This window comes from Xenopus laevis, chromosome 3S (assembly GCF_017654675.1).
Source record: "Xenopus laevis strain J_2021 chromosome 3S, Xenopus_laevis_v10.1, whole genome shotgun sequence".
Lineage (NCBI taxonomy): Eukaryota > Metazoa > Chordata > Amphibia > Anura > Pipidae > Xenopus > Xenopus laevis.
Window position 1 is genome coordinate 35,950,854 of NC_054376.1, and position 23,468 is coordinate 35,974,321.

General features: G+C 40.0%; 1 protein-coding gene across 4 annotated transcripts; it reads left to right on the plus strand.

Annotated features, from left to right (window-relative positions):
- Positions 1-967: 967 nt before the first annotated feature.
- ctdspl2.S (CTD small phosphatase like 2 S homeolog) lies at positions 968-23,103 on the plus strand. Of its 4 annotated transcripts, none has more exons than XM_018254077.2 (14): positions 968-1,146; positions 14,795-15,011; positions 15,678-15,816; positions 16,220-16,258; positions 16,739-16,885; positions 16,994-17,203; positions 17,296-17,374; positions 18,339-18,450; positions 18,627-18,713; positions 18,792-18,854; positions 19,302-19,381; positions 20,123-20,249; positions 21,270-21,365; positions 21,602-23,103. In XM_018254077.2, the coding sequence occupies exons 2-14, from the start codon at positions 14,817-14,819 to the stop codon at positions 21,665-21,667; spliced, it is 1,440 nt and encodes a 479-aa protein (XP_018109566.1). In that variant the 5' UTR covers positions 968-1,146; positions 14,795-14,816; the 3' UTR covers positions 21,668-23,103.
- The last annotated feature ends 365 nt before the right edge of the window (positions 23,104-23,468 follow it).

Consider the following 23,468-nt stretch of genomic DNA (forward strand, 5'->3'; position numbering starts at 1 on the left):
CTATTTTACCGGCCTGGCCTGTAAAAATGATGGTTGATTCCAATGTTATTTAGAGGGAAAAAAGATAAATATATAGGAAGGCTATTTTTTTCCAGAAAAGGTGGCAACCCTAAATGGGACAGATTTGCCCATCACCAGGGATGTAACTACAGAGTGGGGCCTAGGAGGCCCTAATACATATACAGTTTCAATAAATATTGGTAAAACAGTTCAACCTCTAGACATTTTGGTGGCGGCAGATTTTTGCCACAAAAATGTCTGAAATTGAGGAAAGTCATCGGAAAATGCGAGAAGGGAGACTGCGGTGCAGACAGGCCTGGATTGTGGAGAGGCCACCAAGGCCTAGGGTGGCAGGATTTTAGGGGGCGGCATGTTGTCCAACTACACCCACATGGTTCAGAAATACTTGCGATGCGCAGGAGATAAAATCATTTCCTGTGCGCCAATCCCCATTGCTGCGGTACTGCTGATGAAAATTGAGCAAATAAAAGGGAGGTAAGGGGGCGACGAATGATAATGGGCCTAGGGGTGCCCGTTCTGTAAATCTGACCCTGGGAGCAGAGCCTAAACCGGCTTCTACACCAGTCAGTCCCGTTGCATGCTGGGTATGGTAGTCTTACATTAAACTTGGCAAATTGTCAAATAAAAACTACATTACCCAACATGCATTGGGGTGACACAGGCTTGGCCCATTAGGGCAAGAAAAACTGTGGCTGCTTTCCAAAGTGCAAACCAGCCAATGTCCCAAAAAGTAGTGCAAATCCGTAGCTTGGCTAGTGTGTACTTGCAGAACCCGCCGCCTGGGCTTAAAATTAGAATTTGTCTGGAAACCCGGGAAGTACCTAATGAGAAGTGGAGCGATCCTATCAGAGTACTTCCCTTTGTGGCCGCCTCACCTGCTCCCCCTCCTTTTCCAATACCGTCATTCCAATTTCCTACCTCCTCCCCTCCCTCGTTTTGTGGCGCATGCGCAATTCGCTGTATCCGGGTCTTACGCTCCCTCGGTCGGCGGGAAATGGCGCCCGGGATTTAGCGGTCGCGGAACTGATATACCGACGAGGCCGGCGCCGTGGGGACGTTGTGAAGCCTCATCCTGGTTAAGTGATCACTGTCACACACACCCCGGAGTTCGCCGGGACTAATCAGGTAATTGTCGGTGGCTGCGAGAAATCGAGGCCGGGGATGGAGAAGGAGCCTCCGGAGAAGGGGGTCGGTCGTTTGTTTAATGGGAATTGGGAGGCGCTAAGTGTACAGTATAGAATTCTTATGCTTTTGTTTGTATGCCTGGCAAATCCACGTTACTGTATAGAACACTGGTTTGTAATGGGGGGGAGCAAAGCTTTTGGCGCTCTGGCTATGACAGGACTACATGTCCCAGCATTCCCTGGCAGCGGAGGGGCTGTCGGGATTTAATAGGCGTGTGTGTGTGTGTGTGTGTATAAATAACATCTGGGGTGAAACGCTTTGATTTCTGCCTGGCTTATTGGATGTGTGCGCGCAGGTAGGTGTGTTTGTGTATATACACATAGCAGAGAACCTCTCCTACACACACAAATACACACACATATATATATATACACCCCCCCATTCACATGAAATCTCTCACTGCCACGTGGTTGTTGTGTTTATATTGAAACTCCAGTGAGTGCATCATATCGCTAGTGGGAAGGAAAGAGATGTAGGACAGGGAATCAAGCCACTCACACAACTGCCCTCCCTCCATCATGGGGCCATTGCCTCCTCTTTGTACACACCGTCCCCCCTCCTCTGCCTCTATGGCTTCGACTTAAAGGCCACTAAGAGCTGTGAATGGGACTTTTTTACTTAAGTTGGTAATAGAAAAGTGTGTGCACACTCCCTGGCCCTCCTCAATTTCCACGCTCAGTCTAGAGTCCTGCAGCGGGTCTGGTACCTGCGGGTTACCCACAAAAACCTACAGTACTCTGCGGGTTGCGGGTAGAAGTTCCGGGTGCGGGTATAGACACGGGTCGGCAGTTCTGCGGGGTCGGGCCGCAGGTCTTCTCAATATCGGTTTTTACTCCTTTTTTCTGATCACGCCTACTTCCGATGATGTCACTTGCGGTTTACAATGAACGCAATTACTGATTCTTGATGATCAGCGGGTCCGGGTTGCGGCTAAGGTACTTGCGGGTCCAAGCAGGTAAGAATGCAGGTTGCTGATTGCAGGTACGGGTTCCAAAAAATGGACCGGCGCAGGACTCTAGCTCAGTCCTCTAGGGAGGCAGCTCTCCCCTGAATCCACTGGGAACAACAAATGAGGAACCGGCACACAGAAATGAATGCAAAAGGGGATTGACCCCCTAAGTGTTTAATGTGGCAAATGATACACAATGTTTCGGGGGCTGACCCCTTCGTCAGGTGCCCCCCCCCAAAAGGGGATTGACCCCCTAAGTCAGGGATCCCCAACCTTTTGAACCCATGAGCAACATTCAGACGTAAAAGGAGTTGGGGAGCAACACAAGCATGAAAATATGAAAATTGTTCTTGGGGTGCCAAATTAGTGCTGTGATTAGCCATTTGGTAGCCCCTATGTGGATTGTCAATCTACATTGAGGCTCTGTTTGGCAGTACATCTGGTTTTTATACAACCAAAACTTGCCTCCAAGCCTGGAATTCAAAAATAAGCTCCTGCTTTGAGGACACTGCGAGCAACATCCAAGGGGGTTGGAGAGCAACATGTTGCTCATGAGCTACTGGTTGGGGATCACTGCCCTAAGTGTTTAATGTGGAAAATGATACACAACGTTTCGGGGGCTGACCCCGTCGTCAGGTGAAGAAGGGGCCAGCCCCCGAAACGTTGTGTATCATTTGCCACATTAAACACTTATGGGGTTATGTAATAAAAGGCACTAAGTTTGCCCAGGTGCAATAACCTATAGCAACCAATCAGCAGGTAGCATTAACTGGTCCCCTGTTTAAATGCAAACATCTTATTGGTTACTGCTCCTGGGCAAACGTAGTGCCTTAGATTACATATGGGGGTTAGGGGGCAATTCCATTTTGCATTCATTTCTGTGTGCCCGTTCTTTTTTTGCTTAACACAATGCTATATATGTGATGGGTGTATTTTTTTTATTCTTATACCAGTTGAGGCTGGTTGCTAGTCAGTAGGGATGCACTGAATCCACTACTTTGGATTCGGCCGAACCCCCGAATCCTTTTTGAAAAAATTTGTTTGTATACTGCGGAAAAAAAAAACACCAACACATTAAACTTTAAAATCGAAAACTCTTCATTTAGAAATAACTCACCTAATCTCAGCTTGCGCTCCTGTTCTGAAAAGGCGATCGGGTGATCCATCGCGCGGCGAACGATTTCTCCTCCCTGCCTTCCTTATAGGTGATAACCAGAGAGGAGAAATTGAGCGCCGCACGATGGATAGTCACCCTGCCACCTTTTCTGAAGAGGAGCACAAGTGGAGATTCGGTGAGTTATTTCTAAATAAAGACTTTGCAATTTTAAAGTTTAATATGTGTTGGTATTTATTTTCCTAGTATACAAACATTTCTTTTTTAAGAAAGTTTTGATGTTACTGGTCCTTTAAGCTGTTTCTTATAGCCTAATTGGCAGGTTGCCTGACTGCTGTGGGCCTATACCCAGTTTAAATTCCCAGATGGCTTCAGAATCAAACAAAAATGGAATTTGTGTAAAAACTGTGTTTCCTATGCTCGTAATCTCAGGTGCCATTCTGGTCGATATGTCCCATTATATAGTTCAGGGGTCCCCAACCTTTTTTTACCCGTGAGCCACATTCAAAAATAAAGAGTTGAGGAGCACCGCAGGCATGCAAAAACTTCCTGGGGTGCCAAATAAGGACTATAATTGGCTATTTGATGGCCCCTATGTGGACTGGCAGCCTACAGGAGGCTCTGTTTGGCAGTACATCTGTTTTTTATGCAACCAAAACTTGCCTCCTAGCCTGGAATTCAAAAATAAGTACCTCCTTTGATGTCACTAGGAGCAACATCCAAGGGGTTGGTGAGCAACATGTTGCTCGCGAGCTACTGGTTGGGGATCACTGATATAGTTCATGATCAATTTAAAGGAGACATTTTATGTAAAAAAAATATGTACCAGTGCCTTATACTCCTTTAGATATAAAAGAATTGTGCTTTAAAAAAAATTAGTTTCAGACTGTTTAATTGAATATTTCTGTAAAAACCCTAATAGTCCCTCCCTCCTCTTCCACTGAATTCCCAGGCTGTGCACAGGAGTTGGCGGTACTCGGTTCAATGCACTATAGGACAGGAACCAATCAGCAGCTAGCAGGACCTGATAGGCAACTGAAGCCTGTCTTTACTTGTGTGACAGCAGGGCTGTGATTGGCTGTCCCCCTCTTACTGTGCTTCTGGCAATGACCATTAGGACACGCCCACCCCTAATTTAAAACACAGACAGGGACCAGGAAACATCTATATGGAGCTCCAATAAAGGAGCTATTTTTAAAGATATTAATTTTTAGCACCACGTTAAAGCAATAATGTAGTGAACAGCGCCTTTTAGTAGAGTTAAAAAGCCTTTATTTAAATATGGCTCAGACCAAACATAGCAACGTTTCATGCCGCTCCCCGGCTTTTTTTCAAGCTAACCTTGTTACCATGTAAAAGCAATACCATACATTACTCATAATTGCCTACAAAGTTAGGATTTTTTTCATTTAATCTATATGTCTCCTTTAAACTATAGATGTAAAGTATTATTTTTAATTGTAATTTTGTTGGGGACATGAAAGGAATAGTGACAGCAAAAAATGAGTGTTTAAAAGAAATTAAAATATAACATGCTGTTGCCTTACACTGGTACAACCGCTTCAGAAATTCTACTGTAGTTTATATAAACAAGCATTGTTGCCACAGAAGCAGCCATTCAAAGCTGAAAAAATTAGAACTCACAGGATAAACAGCAGATATGCTCTGTAGTATACAATGGGATTCTTCAGAACTTATCCGTTATCTACTGTGTAGTGTACCCTGTGCTTGAATGGCTGCCCCCATGGCTATACAGCAACTTGATTATATAAACTAGTAATGTTTCTGAAGCAAGTACACCAATTAGAACAGTGCAGGGCAACAGTACTTTATATTGTGATTCTTTTAAAACACGTTCATTTTTTTTTTGTGCTCTTCGACATAGGGTAGTGTCTATCATCACACTCCTCCACCTGTAAAAAGGGAGTGTTTGCCTTTGCTGCCATAAGATCTGAGAAATGTGTTGCCATGGATACTCCATCCTCTACCAACGGACGGTCAGATTTGCCCCTGAGCAGTAAGGCAATGCAGCCAATCAAATTTCTGCTTTTATTAATCTAACTGCAGCCGGCTGAACAGAGCAGCCCCAATGCAAACTTTCCCAGAAAATGAGCAGGACTAAATGAAATTTGTATAGCCACTAAGAATAATTGTGCTCCACATCTAGGCCCACTTGTGTAGCCAGTGTGTGTTTCCCGATGCTGGACTTCTAAGATTCCAATCAAAAGCTAGAAAAAGAAATGGAAAAAGTGATGGGTAGCAAAACTTTTTAGCAGTGGTTTGGGGACTTTGAAACAGCATTTTGGAGGGGATAGTGCCCTAAAATATAAAAAAATCACATAATTGCTTGACGTCTCCCTTAACTTTCCTCAGTTCTAATAACATTAAGGATTCTCCATAGAACAAGCTATACTGGTGCATAATACAATACAGTATAAGAAGGTTAATTAGCAATCCTGATTCGGTCTTTAGGGTATTCCATGAAAATGGAAGTTTCCCATGATTCTTGCAGTTTTGAATACAAACAAGAAGGGGGGGGGTTTCCATCGCTCTAGATATTCATGTACATACAGTGCTGCTTACATAAATGACATAAATAAAAATATACATACACAGATCATAAAGCTTTGAGCTACAATGAGTGACCCCAATAAGTGACATTGACCTGTAGTCAGGATCTGATCTGCATGTTCCTTCACTGTGATGATCTTAAACAGCATATACATGTAGTTTCTTATTAAACAAAAATCAGTGACCCCCCCCCCCATTTGAAAGTTGGAAAAAGTCAGAAGAAGACGAAGGCAAAAAAATAAATACTGAAAAGTTCACTGGAGTGTGCTGTTCTATATAAAAAAAAAAAATCATAAAGGAGTTCACATTTGAATGAACTTTTAGTTAGATGTTAGAGGAATATTTAGAAACAATTTGCAATTGGTTTTCATTTTTTATTGTTTGTTGCTTTTGCATCATTTAGCTTTTTATTTGGCAGCTCTCCAGTTTGCAGTTTCAATCTGGTTGCTAGGGTCCAAATTACTCTAGCAACCATCCATTGATTTGAATAAGAGACTGGAATGTGAATAGGAGAAGCCCTGGATAGAAAACAAGTAATAAAAAGTAGCAATAACAATCATTGTCGCTTTACAGAGCATTTGTTTTTTTAGATGGGGTCAGTGACCCCCATTTGAAAGCTGGAAAGAGTCAGAAGAAAAAGGCAAATAATTAAATAAACAAAAAAACAAAAAAGAATTCATGAATACCAATGGAATAGTTTCTTACTATTGGCCACTCTATAGCATACTAAAAGTTAACATGAAGGTGAACCACCCCTTTAAAGGTGGTTCACCTTTAAAGGGGGATGGGTGAATTTGACCCGTTTTGATTCGTCAAAAATTTGCCGCCGGCGATATGTTGCCGACGCCCATTAAAATTGTCGTATGGTGAAATTTTTTTGACGCACAACGCCATACAAGTCTATGGGCGTCATTTTTGCGGCAAAACAAGTTGAAAAAAATTGCCCATCCCTAACCACCCTTTAAAGATGAACCACCCATTTAAGCTAGTGGCCAACAGAATATAGGGAAAGTGTGCTGGGCACCTCCCATTGACCTTAGAGGGAACTGTCTGATGCTGTTTGTGCAGTAAAGGTGGGTTTCAGTCTCAAAACGATATAAGCACAATTTTCGGAAAGTGCAGTAGAAATTAATATTGACTTGGCACCACGTGATTGGCTCTTGTGTAGCACATAGTGGTGTGTAAATAATACACTGAATAAGGTAGCAGGTGTGAGTTTACAGGTAGTATTATTCATATGTAGGGGACATTGGTGACATTGAATGTGAACTGAGCAAAGACCACAAAAAGGAACAGGTTTATTGCAACCTGTTAGTATTTTATTCTCATTAAAGGGGTGGTTCACCTTTAATGTAACTTAGTATGTTATAGAATGGCCAGGTCTAAGCAACTTTTCAATTGGTCTTCATTATTTTTTATAGTTATTTGCCTTTTTCTTCTGACTTTTTGCAGCGTTCAAATGGGCATCGCTGACTCAGTCTAAAAAAACAAATGCTCTGTAAGGCTACAAATGTATTGTTATTGCTATCGTTTATTACTTATCTTTCTATTCAGGCCTCTCCTATTCATATTCCAGTCTCTTATTCAAATCAATGCATGGTTGCTAAGGGAATTTGGACGCTAGTTACCAGATTGCTTAAGATGCAAATTGAAGAGCCACTGAATAAAAAGCTTAATTACTCAAAAACCTTAAATAATAAAAAAATGAAAACCAATTGCAAATTGTCTCAGAATATCACTCTCTACATCATACTAAAAGTTATCTGAAAGGTGAACAACCCAACAGGACTCAGTGTTGTATGAAATGGCATTTTTTGGAAGGTGGCATCAGATGCTGTCTGCTAAATTGTCTCCCGTGGCCATTGTTAGCCAGGTACATATGCTTGAAATCAATGACAGATATCTTTTAATTTAGGAAAGGCTCAGCTTGTTATCTGCTTTTACCAGGAAAAGTAGAGCAAAGGGATGAATTCTGCGTCCCTGCATATAACAAGGGAATAAATGGGATGTGCTTGTGGAATTATGTCCCAAGCTGGGATAAGGGCTTATTGGGACCTCTGTGTCGGGGGAAATGTCATTGGGTATGATCTTAGATAGTACAGGTATGGCATCCGTTATCCAGAAAGCTCAGAATTATGGAAAGGCCGTCTCTCATTGATTCCATTATAATCAAATAATCAAGATTTTAAAAAATTATTTCCTTTTTCTCTGTAATAATAAAACAGTAGCTTGTACTTGATCCAAACTTAAGATCTAATTAATCCTTATTGGAGGCCAAACCAGACTATTGGGTTTTACATGATATTCTAGACTGAAGGTATGATCCAAAATATATATATATATATATATATATATATATATATATATATATATATATATATATATATATATATATATATATATATATATAATTTTTTTTTTTTTTCAGTAAATGGACCTGCACTCATTCATTTTGGTGAAATAAACCAATGTGCTTTATTCACAAATTCATCTCCAACGTTTTGATCCATCGCTGGTCAATGGTGGGTGCACGGTCAAAGTATAATATCCACAGTTCAAAATGAACCAGCACTCCAGTAGTTCAATAAAACAGATTTATTAACACATCACTCGTGTATTCCAACGTTTCGGCCTTGATAAAGGCCCCAACGAGGACAGAAACATTGGAATACACGAGTGATGTGTAAATAAATCTGTTTGATCTACTGGAGTGATGGATGGATAGATGATGGATGGATGGATAGATGATGGATGGATAGATGATGGATGGATAGATGATGGATGGATGGATGATGGATGGATGGATGATGGATGGATGGATGATGGATGGATGGATAGATGATGGATGGATGGATAGATGATGGATGGATGGATAGATGATGGATAGATGGATAGATAGATGTATATGTGTGAGTTTAGCTTGCTGGTGTATTGGGTAGGAAAACACTGAGCTTGAGTGTAGCTTTGTGGGACAGGTGCCTGGTTGTACCAATGGGCATTCAGAGCTGAGGGGTGACTGGAAATGGAAGCAGTTTCACTTTTCAGCCCTAAAAATGGCCAGTAGAGCCCCCAGACTGTTTCTCATACCTTTATTCTTTCTTTGGCAACTGCTTGTCACTATGTTCATGGGGACAGGAGACTGTACATACACCTGTGTGTCATCAGCCTAATTGTTCCCTACCTCCAAAATGAATTGGCTAAACTGTAGCTTATGGCCGCAATTCTAGATCTGTAAATGCCCTTTTAGGAAGGGTAAAGGGACCCTATTAATAATACAGCTGCTATACTTAATTTTAAACACTTAAGTTCAAGACTACAGACTAATCTTTACAAAATATTTCTGCTTTGTCAGCAGAATTGTGTGCACTATTATAGAAGCAAGATGGGACTGCCATAATATGCTTTCTATGTAGCTAATCAAACAATACCACTGCCTTGTTTGTAAACAGCACGAGTGAGAATGCTTTATATGATTTCTCCTTATGAATGTAGGAGCAAAGCATTGTCTCTCTCATTACAGTTTTAATAAGTTTATTGAATGCAGGAAGTAATGTCTAAGATATGTTGAGATATATATATATATATATATACTGCTTTAAGCAAAAAACACTTATACCAAAGTGTTTATTTGGACTAATATACCTTTTTAGAAAATGTAAGGCCATTCAAAGTCACCTTGGAGTTTTGTGACCTGATTAAGGCGCAAGCCTGTAGGCAAGATGCTTTTATGCACATTATGGTGATCCAGTGGGAATTTTATTAAGTGATAATATGCAAGCGATACGTTTATTTCCCATAGGATTTAGTTGATGACGTTCACAGATTTTAAAGGGGCAGCATACACCTTTACTAAAGAAATTGCTGCCTCTAGGTCCGAGGTATTTCTTGCAACACCCTGGCTGGTCACATTTGTTCAGAACTATCTTTGTAGCTTACTGCACTATGTATATGATCAGCTTGAATCACCACAATGGATAGCCAGGAGAAGGAAGGAAGTTGCACAGCACTATAGAGGGAAAGGCTAATGTGGCTTTTTAAAGAAGAGGTACACCAGCAGCAGATAACATGGGGTGGGGGGCACATGGGCCATAACTGCTGCTTTTGAATCTGAGCTGAATGCTGAGGATCAATTGCAAACTCACTGGTCCGTTATGTCCCATGTGGCCCCCCTTAAAGGGATCCTGTCATCAGAAAACATGTTTTTTTCAAAACGCATCAGTTAATAGTGCTACTCCAGCAGACTTATGTACTAAAATCCATTTCTCAAAAGATCCAACAGTTTTTTTTTTTTTTTTTTTTTTTTTTTTTATATATTCAATTTTGACATCTGACATGGGGCTAGACACTTTGTCAATTTCAGTGCAGAATTTTGCTGGAGCAGCACTATTAACTGATTCATTTTGAAAAAAAAAAAATTCCCCATGACAGTATTCCTTTACAGTCGCTGACTAACAAGTTAGAGAGCTGAAAAGCAGGAAATAGTGTTCTTTTCTGTTATGTTAGACATCCAGTCACTCCAGCCTTTATACATTACATTTTTGCCTAACTATATTAGAATCATTTTTTATTCTGCACAGCTTATTTACCCAGTTTTTATTTTTACGCTGAACTGTTCCTTTAAATGCTTCACGTGCCATAACCGTAGAGAGTGAATCTGCGAAGTGATCAAAAAAAGAAAACTTGGCAAAATCATTTTTGGAAAACTGTACATATTTAGTTACAAATGTTTCCCAGCCCTGATTAGAGTCACCTAAATTTAATACTAATCCAAGGTGTTAATATAGTGTGCTGTTGCCATTGTACTAAAAAAATATGTAAGAATGGGTTTTCTAAAAACGGTTTCTCTTAAAACAAATTTTGTACTCGGGTTCATGGGCTTGTAGTTATGCCACTGAAGCTGAGAAATGTCAGGATGACTGAACACAGAAGAATGTTATTCACATGAAGTCTACATTTCTCTGGAATATCTATAGAAAAAAATCCAAATTAAAGTCCGTTTGCCACTTTAACACTCTACGGCTGATAAATCGTATTTCTGCTCGTCACTTAATGCAGCTCTTTGTAAAAGGGGCCCATTTTGGAACTCCCCCCCACCCCCACCCAAAAAAATGCACTGAAATGTAATAGCTACATATGTTGTTAATGATTTTCATCTGTTCTGGCAGCGTTCTTGGAGTCCCTCTGACTTCACTTTGCAAAGAACAATACTTATACTGCAGGCCAACTGCTGCTTTATACATACATAAAAGTATATATAATATATATTCTTTAGGCAGGATATGTGTTGTAACTTCAGGTATAAGATCTGTTATCCAGAATAGTTGGGACTATGGGATTTTTTTCCCGGATAAGGAATCTTTCTGTAATTTGGATCACCAAGTCTACTAAAATTTAAGTTAAACATGAAATATACCCAATTAGGATTGTTTTCCCACCAATATGGGTTCATGCACTTCCCATCACGTACAAGGTTCTGTTTTATTATTACAGACAAAAGGGAAATCTTTTTTAAAATATCAAATTATTTCCTGTAAATTAACTCTATTGGAAGGTGGCCTTCCTGGAAATTGGAGCGTTTCAGATTTTTTTTACTTTTCCAGGTAAGAGATCCTATATCTGTGGGATTAGGGAAATATTTGCTCTTTTCAACTTTGTTACCCCTTCATCCACCCATTACTTTAATTGGAACTTTCCAATTAATCAGATTGGGTTCCCAGCATCCCATTCTTTTATAATTTCTGTTGTTCTGTACAGTTATCACTAATGTTAGTCTGCTTAATGTTTAAAACCTGAAAGCACAACCTGTACTGATACTAAAGGTGGCCAAACACAGGCCGATAAAAGCTGCCGACAGAAAGTGTCTGCAATTTATTGGCCCGTATGTGGGGCCGTCCGACAGGCTTCCCCGATCGATATCTGGCCATGAATCTGTTGGATCACGGGCCACATCTGTTCGTTGATGCGGTCCTGCAATCCAACCTGGAGACTCTGCTCTTAAACTATTGCGAAAATGAAAATTTAATTTAAGCTACATCATACTGAAATAAGAAACCCTGTAAATACAATCCGTTAACAATTCTGCACTGTTTCTGAAATAATTAAGTTTGTTCACTATCCCTCTAACATCTGTTTCTCCATTTTCTCTTCTTACAGGAGTTGGGTGTCGGTTATTCATTGACGGTGACGGGTTGGGGCAGACGGGGAGATTGTCGCCTGGCGACTAATCTCCTCTTCTGCGGGTTGACAAATTCCCCGAACTGCCTTCCGTCTGCCTTCCGCCTGCTTGAATGAAGAATCGCCTGCGCTAATGCACTTGCGGCACTTCGATGTCCGAAGTTTCCTCGAAATCGAAATGCCGCGAGTGCATTAGTGAAGGCGATTCTTCATTCAAGCAGTTCGCGGAGATTGTCGCCCGGCAGAAGAGGCAATGTTATAGTGGACTTCCTTTCCAAGCAGAGCTCACTCAAATAACTGATTCCAGTACAAATACAATCTAAGAAAATAACTGCCTTTTGCACAAATTCTGCATATAGAGAGACATGATGTCTGGTGATTTTAATATTGACCGCTAATGCATATTCTAGGCAAAAGGAGCCCCCTATATTGGATCGAACGGTCAATGACTATAGACACCCAACTCCTTCATGAAGACAGAATGAAGAGAAACAGATGCTAAGAGAGGGGTAGTGAAGTTAAACTTGATTATTTTAGAAATGGTACAACATTTTTAATTGATAATATTTAGAAAACTTCTTATTTCAGTATGCTGAAGCTTATATTAAATTTTCATTTTCGTGATAGTTCCCTGAGGCAAGTTTTACAACATCACCCCTGAGCTAGCCATAAATGTCTGGTGGCCAGTATAGTCAAACACTGATCAACCAAATCTGTCCATTTGTACTGCTTTAGAGAAGCCAGGGCTCCAGATCAAAGTAGTAAAAGGTGCTTTGATTGAGCAAAATCACTGTTAAGATGGTATCTCTAAGCCTTGGGAAATTAATGCAGCAACATGTTTCATATTTTTGTATCAATGTAACACTATTGTCATTACTGGGACAGTGAGCCTTATTTAGTTGGAATCAAATTTGTGGAAAGTGACATGTCTCTGGGTTGTTTCTATTTAAACTCATCAAACACAAACCACACAGACTTTATATTTAGGACTTATTGACCCTATATCAGTGACTTTTTTACGAAGTCCGTGAATAATGAGAGGTTTAAAAAAAAAACATGGCATTATAAAAATCTCCATCGCTTGTGCAACAGCTCTACTCATTAACAATAAACACTTTGTTTTGTTAATGAGTCTCTTTATCTTTTACATCATGTTACAATGAGAGAAATGAATGGTGGGTGTGTCTTCATAATTTGTGACAAACTGCCAACCTGCAGGTGACATCTTTGTGTCAGCCCAATGCAGACATTTTTGTGACCCATTGGGGCCACAGCCTCTGTCCTTTGCTGGGTGGGAGAAGGGGTCAGGAAGACGGATCACAGGTAGTGTGTGGAGGGAGTTTAAAGTGTAAAGGATGAACACTTACACACATGGGAGGTGAAGTACCTACAGCTTTTATGAGCAGACCTTGTCAAGAGATTGTGGGCAGACTTTTCACTTATAGAGTGTTTGGCCATTCGTCTCCCTCTGCTGCAGACTCTTGGACATAGTGTGACTGTTACAGACTGGAAATTGAAGAAAATGCTATGGTCTTTCATTCTTCTATTTCTATTGCTGATGGAAGCCTCTATAAATAATTTAGAAAATTGGCTCTTCAATCATTGTTATGTATTTTTCTTGATATTACACAATTCTGTATCCAGATTGCAGCTAATGGAAAGGGGTATTTTGCCTTAACCCTCATGTTCTATTGCTCAGTGTGACAGGAGCAACAGAACTGGCAGGCAGGGAAGTGCAAGGAGAAATAAAAACTTCACAGTAATAGCAGTGCAAGAACTGCTAATATCATGAAATGTAAACTGCAAAAGTGCTTAGAAGAACATTTCATTCGAAGCAACGTAGGGGGTTCTTCACAGTCAGGACAGTGAGGTTGTGGAATGCACTGCCGGGTGATGTTGTGATGGCTGATTCAGTTAATGCCTTTAAGAATGGCTTGGATGATTTCTTGGACAGACATAATATCAAAGGCTATTGTGATACTAAGCTCTATAGTTAGTATAGGTATGGGTATATAGAATTTAAGTGAAAGTATGGAGGGGTGTGTGTGTGTATGGATGCTGGGTTTTCATTTGGAGGGGTTGAACTTGATGGACTTTTTTCAACCCAATTTAACTATGTAACATGAGCAAAATGTATTTATATATATATATATATATATATGTATGTATGTATTTATATATGTATGTATGTATATGTATGTATGTATCTCTCTCTCTCTCTCTCTCTCTCTCTCTCTCTCTCTCTCTCTCTCTCTCTCTCTCTCTCTCTCTCTCTCTCTCTCTCTCTCTCTCTCTCTCAAGTCCTATCTGAAGCACTCGCAACTCCAAAATAGCAATAGCCTGGGTGCTGGTCAAAATTATCAATGCATACTTTACCAACAAACCGCACTCCAAGGTCTTTTATAGATGAAAAAATCAAATGTAAATTTTATTTATCGACGTTTCAGCTCCACAACTCGGGCTGTCTTCAAGACGTTTACTCGGGTATGGAAAAGCATTCTAAAGAATTAAAATGCTATTCTAGCTTGCACTGTTTTGGCTAATCTATTGGCAATAAACTACTGCCTTGGTAGCTTTTTTTCTTCTTTAACTCGTCCCTATTCTTGCAGAACAGATTGCATGTAAACTTCATTTGCTGCTTTTCAGCTCATAGAAAAAGCAACACTTTTCTTTTACAGTTGTGGGCTCTACTCCGATGAAGTTTACTGGCAGGCCCACTTAGAGTTCTGCTTGCTCCTTTGCTATAATATTCTTATGGATCTTTGTTCTTCTTTCCCCAGCGTTTATGTGGCGCTTGTAAAAATGAGGTTGAGGATGCGGAAGGGGTCTCCGCGCAGCAGTCACGTGGCAGCAGTACGGACTGCTCGTTGTAAGAGGAAGCACTCTGAGGAAGACGAGGAGGAGGAAAGCCCACTCATCGAAGAAGACAAACTGCCCAAGCAAGAAACTGGTTTACTATCGACCATCAAAAATTTTATCAAGGGAAGCACAAACAAGGTAGAGTTTCTTGTAGGGATCTGCCAGGCCCATTTTCTCATTTTGTTAGGGGCTACATTTCTGAATCTTTGTGGTCTAAGAAGATAAGGGTTTGTTTTTGTCCAGTGGAGTGACTTTTTTAGATAGCAATCCTGTTTTACTAAATCCACAAATACTACCTGACCAGTAAATATATGTCATCTTAAATGGCAGAGAGATATTCCCAACCTGGATGAAGAAAAATGGAAGGATGCTCATAAAGGAACAGTTACCCCAAAAATGAAAGTGGTTTAAAGTAATAAAAATATCATCTGCTGTTGCCCTGTACTGGTAAAACTGATGTTTGCTTCAGAAACACTACTATAGTTCATATAAACATGCTGCTGTGTAGCAATGGCGGCAATTGAAAAAAGACTATATGGCACAGGTTAAATAGTGGATAACGGATAACACCATTATTTTTACAGAGCTTATCTGTTATCTGCTGTGTAACTTGATGCACTTCTTCAAACTGGTTAAGTGCATGTAACTTCATATAATGTGTGTGATCATTTGTACCTTTACCTCACCTACGTTCTCTCTTTCTTTCTGTTTTGTATTATTTTTGAAAATGTACAAATTAAAAATAAAAACATAAAAAAAATATATATATATATAATATATGGCATCTTTTTATATTTTTACCAGGAGGATCGTGAGAACCCTGCAAAGAGGAGCAAGGTAGAAAGAGACCTTGATAACAACCTCATCACCTCAACTCCACGAACAGGTGACAAGCCCAGCAAGCCCATTGCACGTGTTAGGAGGAAAAGTCAAGTAAATGGAGGTAAGGCAACGTATAACCTCAGTCCATCAAATCAGTGGATTTGATTCCACTGTCCCTTGTGCAGACTTTATCTGCCTGTCTGTGAGGCTTCTTTTCAGCATCTGTGTAACTGTTGACATGATTGGGTTTGTGGTTGAGCATATAGTATTACAATAATAACATACTTTGCTGGAAGTGGGTTTGGCTTTTGCCACTGTGTTGTTCTACTTGTGGCAAAATAGTTTCACAAATCTTAAAACCCTAATTTAATTAATGGTAAAAATTCTTGCCTACAATTTTATTCCTTGACTATGGCTTGATGACACACTGTCCCAGAAGGATTTTCTTTTCCTGGCATGGCTCAAGTCTTTGTGGTTGTAATAAATCCCTACTGCTACTGCACTTATTTCTCTTTCACCCATAGATCTTCCTGGCTTGAAGGAGAAGGAAAGGTTAAAACTAAGTAAGCTTTATCAGAAAGGTCTATATAAATTCACCAGTAACCCCTCAAAGTAATGCTCCTCTGTCATAAGAAACACCACATTTCTTTCCTTCTATTGTGTACAGATGGGATTCTGTATCAGACTTCCAGTTTTCAGCATAAACCACCAGGGCTAGGGCTTGAGCATGCTCAGTTTGCTCCTGTCCCCCTCCCTGCTGTAAACTGAGCCCTGAGCTATGATTGAGCAGGGAGAGATTCAAGCAGGAACTGATGTCACACCAAGCTAATATGGCAGCTGCTATCCTTAACAAACAGAGCTTCTATAGCTGTTTACTCAGGTATGGTAAAGCATTCGGCAGAATAAATATAGTGTCATAGCTTGAACTACTGTGGCTAATCTATTGGCTATAAACTGCTTCGGTAGCTTTCCTTCTCCTTTAATTTAGTTTTGTTCCCCTTTTTTTAAACATATATTTTTTCATGTTTTTTCTTATTTTGTAGAAGCTACAGCTTATGAAGTAAGTCAGCACATGAAGCAAAATGGGAAGCTGGAGGACTTGCCCTGCACCACCAGTCCCCCCAGGACCACACTACTGGGGACCATTTTTTCTCCCGTCTTCAACTTCTTCTCACCAGCAAATAAAAATGGTATGCATTGGCCTTTATTTCAATGTCTGTATTAATTAATTTTGTTTGGTGGGTAATTCAATTGTAACACATGGATTTACAAGTTATAATGTTGTAATATTTTTCTAGGCACATCCGGATCAGACTCACCAGGGCAAGCGGTGGAAGCCGAGGAGATTGTGAAACAGCTGGACATGGAGAAGGTGGATGAATTCAGCACCAGCACAGCTACAAATGGAGCTTCTTACCCAAGTCTGGGGGCACCTGTCCGGAGTACTGCTGGTAGCTGGTTAGAGGGGACTGAAGATACTCCAGAGAGAGACATCCCACCTCTCACAGGTGAGCGTTCTAAACCACAGGCTGTTTTGTTTTCTGTTCAGTGGTTTGACCACTTGTTAAAGTATGATAAGAGAATTTTTTTGTTTTTCCAGCCCCTGTGTCTCCTGAAAGTGGATATTCCTCAGCCCATGCCGAAGCAGCATATGAAGAAGACTGGGAGGTATTTGATCCGTAAGTGTCTCTGTTATCATATCGTTGAAAATATTGTCCTGAACTGGAATTTTTAGTTAAGAAATAAAAAAGGTATTTGGAATAGAGGTGGTGCTCAAGTGATCACTTATTATAATTATGGCAGCATACATCACAACATTGGCTGTCACTCTTGACCAAGTTGGGAATTTACTGTCATGTCTTGTGAGCTCTGGCCTAGGCTTGGCCAGTTATCAATTGAGCCAACTTTAAGAAAACCCTGTTGAGCAAAGACGTGTTGTGGATGTGCACCTTTGCTGACAGGCTTGCACAGGTCCATAATGTGATCCAATTGTTTAGAGATGACTAAATGACCAATTCAGCAGCCTGTGTTGATGCTTCTCATCATAGTAAGTACACACAGTATTGGACTAAAATAGTATGTTTCTTACTCCCACCTTTAGATAAAGCCGTTCTTCTTTCCCAAAAGTGAGTGCCTGCCTACTCAAACCCAGTGAGGATAAATAAAAGAACTATGTGCTTTTACTTATTACCCCAGCAGCAAAGAGCCATATGTATGAGCAGATGGTTTTGGAGACACCTGTTTTGCTGATAATTATTTTGGCCAGTGGTACACTTTAATAGCTGCTGGGTAACCCCTTCACAAGCCAGTAAATTATGCAATATATTTGTTCAGTGGGTGAATCAGATGCTCTGAGCATAAAACCATGAACTTTGCTGGTAAGGGTTTTTGCAATCACATTTGTCAGTAGCTGCGATTGCGTCAACACCTGAAATATAAAATACGGCTTTCCAGTTATCTTTGTTGTTTTCTTTCTGTAGTGTCACTTTAAAGTAATTTTAGAAGACCCCTATTTAAGTAAAATATTCAGAATGGGCGAGACCTGACCTTTAAACTGCACTGAATTCTGAAGGTTGCTGTTCACAAGAATTTTTTCTATAGTAAGCTGTAGCCTTTGACAGATTCCAATGTTCCTTTTATTAGATACTTCTTCATCAAGCATGTCCCACCGTTGACTGAGGAGCAGCTGAACAGGAAGCCGGCTCTTCCTCTGAAAACCAGGAGCACACCTGAGTTCTCTCTTGTCCTTGACTTGGTAAGTGCGTTTGCACTTTTCTGCCATCGAAAACACTCAGTCGGCTTCTGTGAGTTACTTGCTGCATATGGGGCAAAAGCTGTCCAAATTAGCTTGTTCTCTGCCGACAGACCTTAAGGCTGCATTGCAGCACCATCAGTGTAAATTATGAGTAACATCTTGTTTTTGCCATACAGGATGAGACATTGGTGCATTGCAGCCTCAATGAACTGGAAGATGCTGCACTAACGTTCCCTGTGCTTTTTCAGGATGTCATTTACCAGGTAAGTAACTGAGAGAATATCCTCCTGTGGAATTGATAGTTTTGTCTCTGCTGCTCTTCAGAATGTTTTCTGTTCCAGGTCTATGTCCGGTTAAGGCCTTTTTTCCGCGAGTTCCTGGAACGCATGTCTCAAATTTATGAGGTAGGTTAGCAAACTGGGGTATTGAAGGGTAGTAGCATATCTATTTATCTGTCTCGCAAGCTCGGTTCCCTTAGTGACCAAATGTGTAAAAGTAGAGCAAAATATATATTTATGGGTATGTGCTGAGTGTTTTTAAGTGCTGCATTCATCACTCATCACATCATTTGTAACCTGTGATGTAAATTGTGGTGAATAAAAAAGCAGACCATTTAGACTTTTTGAAACTAATTTTAAGTTGGTATTTGCCTTTTCATTGGTATGTTATATAGTTATAGACCTAAAAACCAAAGTTAATTTGGTTCAATCCCTCCAAATGTTGTTTTTAAGATGAAAATCCCCTGTACAAACATTTGTGGAAGAAATCTTCCAAAATATTTTTCTTTTATTTGTGAAATTAAGTCTGAACTTTTCCCCTCTTTCTTCCCTCTCCTGCTCATACATGCACAGATAATCCTTTTTACAGCATCAAAGAAAGTCTATGCAGACAAATTATTGAATATATTGGATCCCAAAAAACGGCTGGTCAGGTAATGGAGGTTTAAATTATTTCTATAATTATTATTCTTCTATATATCTGGCTCTACCTGCCACAGAGAATGACTTTTAACATGTTGATGTTCATTCACAATTCTTGCACTTTCTACATTTGTCAACCCACTATTTCTCCCCTCTGACTCTACACCAGTGGGACCTGTGAGTCTGTTTCACAACCCCAGAATTTCTTTACAATGAATATGGTCCCAGCAAATAGGTTAAAGGGACTGTGACATGCTCCAGTTTTGACAGGAACACATCACTATCCCTAAATAAATCCTAGTGTTGTTTACATTTTTGTAATGGAGGTGCCCACAGCCTGCCCTAGTTTGCTGCTTACTAGCCTGTGTCGATCTCTGACACAGTTTTGAAGGGCAGCTTCCTGAGTTGTATCATACTTGAGGGAGTGGGGATCAGGACAGTGTTCTGAAATGCTGGGGCACTGTTTACAGTTGTTCTCCAGTTTGTTGGAACCTCACAAGTTGCTCTCTCTTCAAGTCATGTTGACGAGTTATGGTAAGTAAGCAGTGAGCTGGAGGAAGGAATGGTGCACCTCTGTTAAAAATAAAGAGTAACTCTAGGATTTATGTAGGCACCGTGATCCTGTTAAAACCTGGAACACTATCCCTGCACCACACTATTGTTTTAATAAATTGCAGCAAATGTGACTGACCAGTTCTAGCATGTTGGTTTACCAAATTACGCCCGTCATCGTCTGCCCTTTTTATTACCAGACACAGGCTATTTCGGGAACACTGCGTATGTGTCCAAGGAAACTACATTAAGGATCTGAACATCCTTGGAAGGGATCTTTCTAAAACAATCATCATTGATAATTCACCACAAGCCTTTGCATACCAGGTAAGATGAAACCGGGTTGGTATCATAAGTAGCAGTATAAATTCTAGTTGATGACGCTTGCAGTGTTATCCAGTTAATTGGACCTACACATAAGTAAAGATAAAGATTACAATTCTGTCCAGTCCTGCTTTCAGTTTAACAGAGATGTTGTCACATGTTAATGTACCTTCAAAAGAACCAACATTTTTGGTCTTTAGTTTAATATGTGGCTGTGCAGGAGAACCCCTTCCACTCAAACCTAATTGAGTTGTTTTTGGCCTAGACTGATTTCTGAGAAAATCAGTGGGTTTCATATGTAGCCCCATAGATATTTCTTCTGTTTCAGTCCTTTAAGGGATTCTGTCATGGATTTTTTTGGTGTTTTTATTTCTAAATTACACTGTTTACACCGTAAATAATTCACTCTACAATATAAAATTTCATTCCTGAACCAGCAAGTTCAGTTTTAGTTGTAATATTGGTGTGTAGGAAGCCATCTCGGGTCATTTTGCCTGGTCATGTGCTTTCAGAAAGAGCCAGAACTGCTTTCTGGCAGGCTGTTGTTTCTCGTACTCAATGTAACTGAATGTGTCATAGTGGGACCTGGATTTTACTATTCGGTGCTGTTCTTAGATCTTCCAGGCAGCTGCTATCTTGAGTTAGGGGGCTGCTATCTGGTTACCTTCCCATTGTACTGCTGATGGAGGTGAAGGGGTGATCACTCCCAACTTGCAGTACAGCAGTAAAGAGTGACTGAAGTTTATCAGCGCACAAGTCCCATGACTGCGGGCAGCTAGGAAACTGACAATATGTCTAGCCCCATGTCAGATTTCAAAATGAAATATAAAAATATCTGTTTACTCTTTTGAGAATTGGATTTCAGTGCAGAAGTCTGCTGGAGCAGCACAATTGACTGATGCGTTTTGAAAAAAAACATTTTCCCATGACTATCCCTTTAAGTTGTATTTCACTTTTTTTGTTGTTGTCATGTCTAATAAGTGAACTCCTGCTTGGCTTTTAATTTGACTCTTCTATTCACAGCTTTCAAACGGGATTCCCATTGAGAGTTGGTTCATGGATAAGAACGATAAAGAGCTGCTGAAGCTTGTCCCTTTCCTGGAGAATCTGGTAGAACTGGTGAGTTTAGCCTAATTGATATGTTGTTGGAATTTATATGTGGTTTTTTTGTTGTTTTTTTTTTTTTTTTTTTTTGCTGCTGTTACCATTAGAACATTTGGGGTTGTCACCATTTCTAGCTTATGGGCAGAGGATGGAATCTAGTGTTTGGTCGGGGATACTGATATAGAACTAGTAATATTTGTGCTTAATCCTTCTGAGCACATACTAATGTCTTTTTGTTGGGGTCTTTACAGAATGAGGATGTGCGGCCTCACGTCAGAGACAGATTTCGCTTGCATGACTGCTTACCCCCGGACTAAAGAGGACGGCAGTCGGACACCTGCAGGGCCCCCGGACTAGAGATGGCAAGAGTCAAATGTCTGCAGGGAATGGAGATGCAGGACCCCAGGACTAAAGCAAAACTGTACACAAAAATATAATTGCCATAACCCCAGAAGGTGTGTTATTTGCTGTCTGAAAAAGGAACGGTTTTACCGTGGTCGTGTTGTAAAGTCACTACACCAGGCAGCTCTTCCTATTCCCAGGATTGTCACTTCTCAGACACTTCGGTGTTCACGGGGCACATCCTATCACTTGTCTACTAGCCAACTCGTCATCAGAAACGGCCAGTGAGAGCTTTTACCTCTCCAATTTAGTCTCCATTGATCCTTATTAGTCTAGATTTACATTATCCATTCCTTGTATTTCAGTCGCTTGAGTCTGTTCTTAAGTAGCCAAAAATTTTACTTTTATTCGCATCCTATCTTTTTGGCTGATTTTATTTTATGCTTGCATAATGTATATTTGTTTTATAAAACAAAAGAAAAATCTCAAAGTACAATCCATGTAAGCTTCATTTAGAAATACATAATGTATCTTTTATACCTATCTGTAATAATCTTAGTACACATTTTTAAGACAAAAAAAAAAAAAAAAAACCTTTAAAAAGAAAAGTGAATAGCCTGGGAATGTAAAGGTGTGTACAGAGAAGGGGAGTACCTGCTTTTGCAGCTCAGTACAGAATGCGGTAGGGGGGGTGTTGTCTATATGGGAGCCAGACCTCTAATTCCATGTTTTTCCTCCCGTGCCTGCTGATCTATACAGGCATGTACCCACCTGTGTTTGTGTATGTATAATAAATATATATATATATATATATATATATATATATATATATATATATATATATATATACACGCACACACATAAATACAATCTTCTCCCTACCACATTCATTCACAGCTTGGTACTGATGCAGTTTGTTTGAATGGTGGATATTTTTGTATGATGTGGTCTTCTCTCCCTGCAGGGAAGGGTTTTAGAGGGGTGTATGGCAATGCTTTCTCTGGTGGGTGTACTTGTAAATATTTGGCTGTGCACTCGCTGCGTTCAGACGAAAGAGATGGCACTTTTATTCATTTTTCTTTTTTCTCGTTTCGTTTTTCATTTTTTTTTTTTTTTTTTAAAGAGGTTTGTATTTTGTAAGCTTGTTCAGAGAGTACAGTATTGGAAATTAAAAAGCTCTACAGAGGAGGCTGTTCATCCTTTTTGTTTCTATGTATATTACCTGTTTAACTGTATGCCATTTATTGTATAAATTACACACAGATTCATTTTCCAGTCACTCCTTAAAGTAAGGAGTTTTTTTTAGTAAGTTTTTAGGAAAACATTTAATTTTTGTATTTTTGATTTTAAAGGAAAAAAAAAGCATGAGTTATGTCATATTTTCAGTGTATTAATGAAGAATTTAACCTTTTCCTCTGGGTGGCTGTTTTATTCCATCGTTAGATCGGGTTGAAAAAAGACTATCAAATTCAACCCCTTCAAATGAAACCCATCGCACACGCGCACACACACGCACACGCACGCACCCCTCCATACACTCACATAAACTATATATACTCATACACTAACTATAGATTTTAGTAACACAATAGCCTTTCATATTATACTTGTCTAAGAAATCATCCACACCACTGTTAAAGGCATTAAGAGAAACAGCCATCACAGCATCATCTGGCAGTGCATTCCACATCCTCACTGAGAAAAACCACCTACACTGCTTCAAATGAAAGTTATTTTCTTCTAGTCTAAAGGGGTGGCCTCTGGTATGATGATCCT

Coding starts and splice junctions, on each gene's coding strand:
- ctdspl2.S (XM_018254076.2), top strand. Junction 15,012..15,677: donor TCAAGGGAAGCACAAACAAG/GTAGAGTTTCTT, acceptor TATTTTTACCAG/GAGGATCGTGAGAACCCTGC. Junction 17,375..18,338: donor GACTGGGAGGTATTTGATCC/GTAAGTGTCTCT, acceptor TCCTTTTATTAG/ATACTTCTTCATCAAGCATG.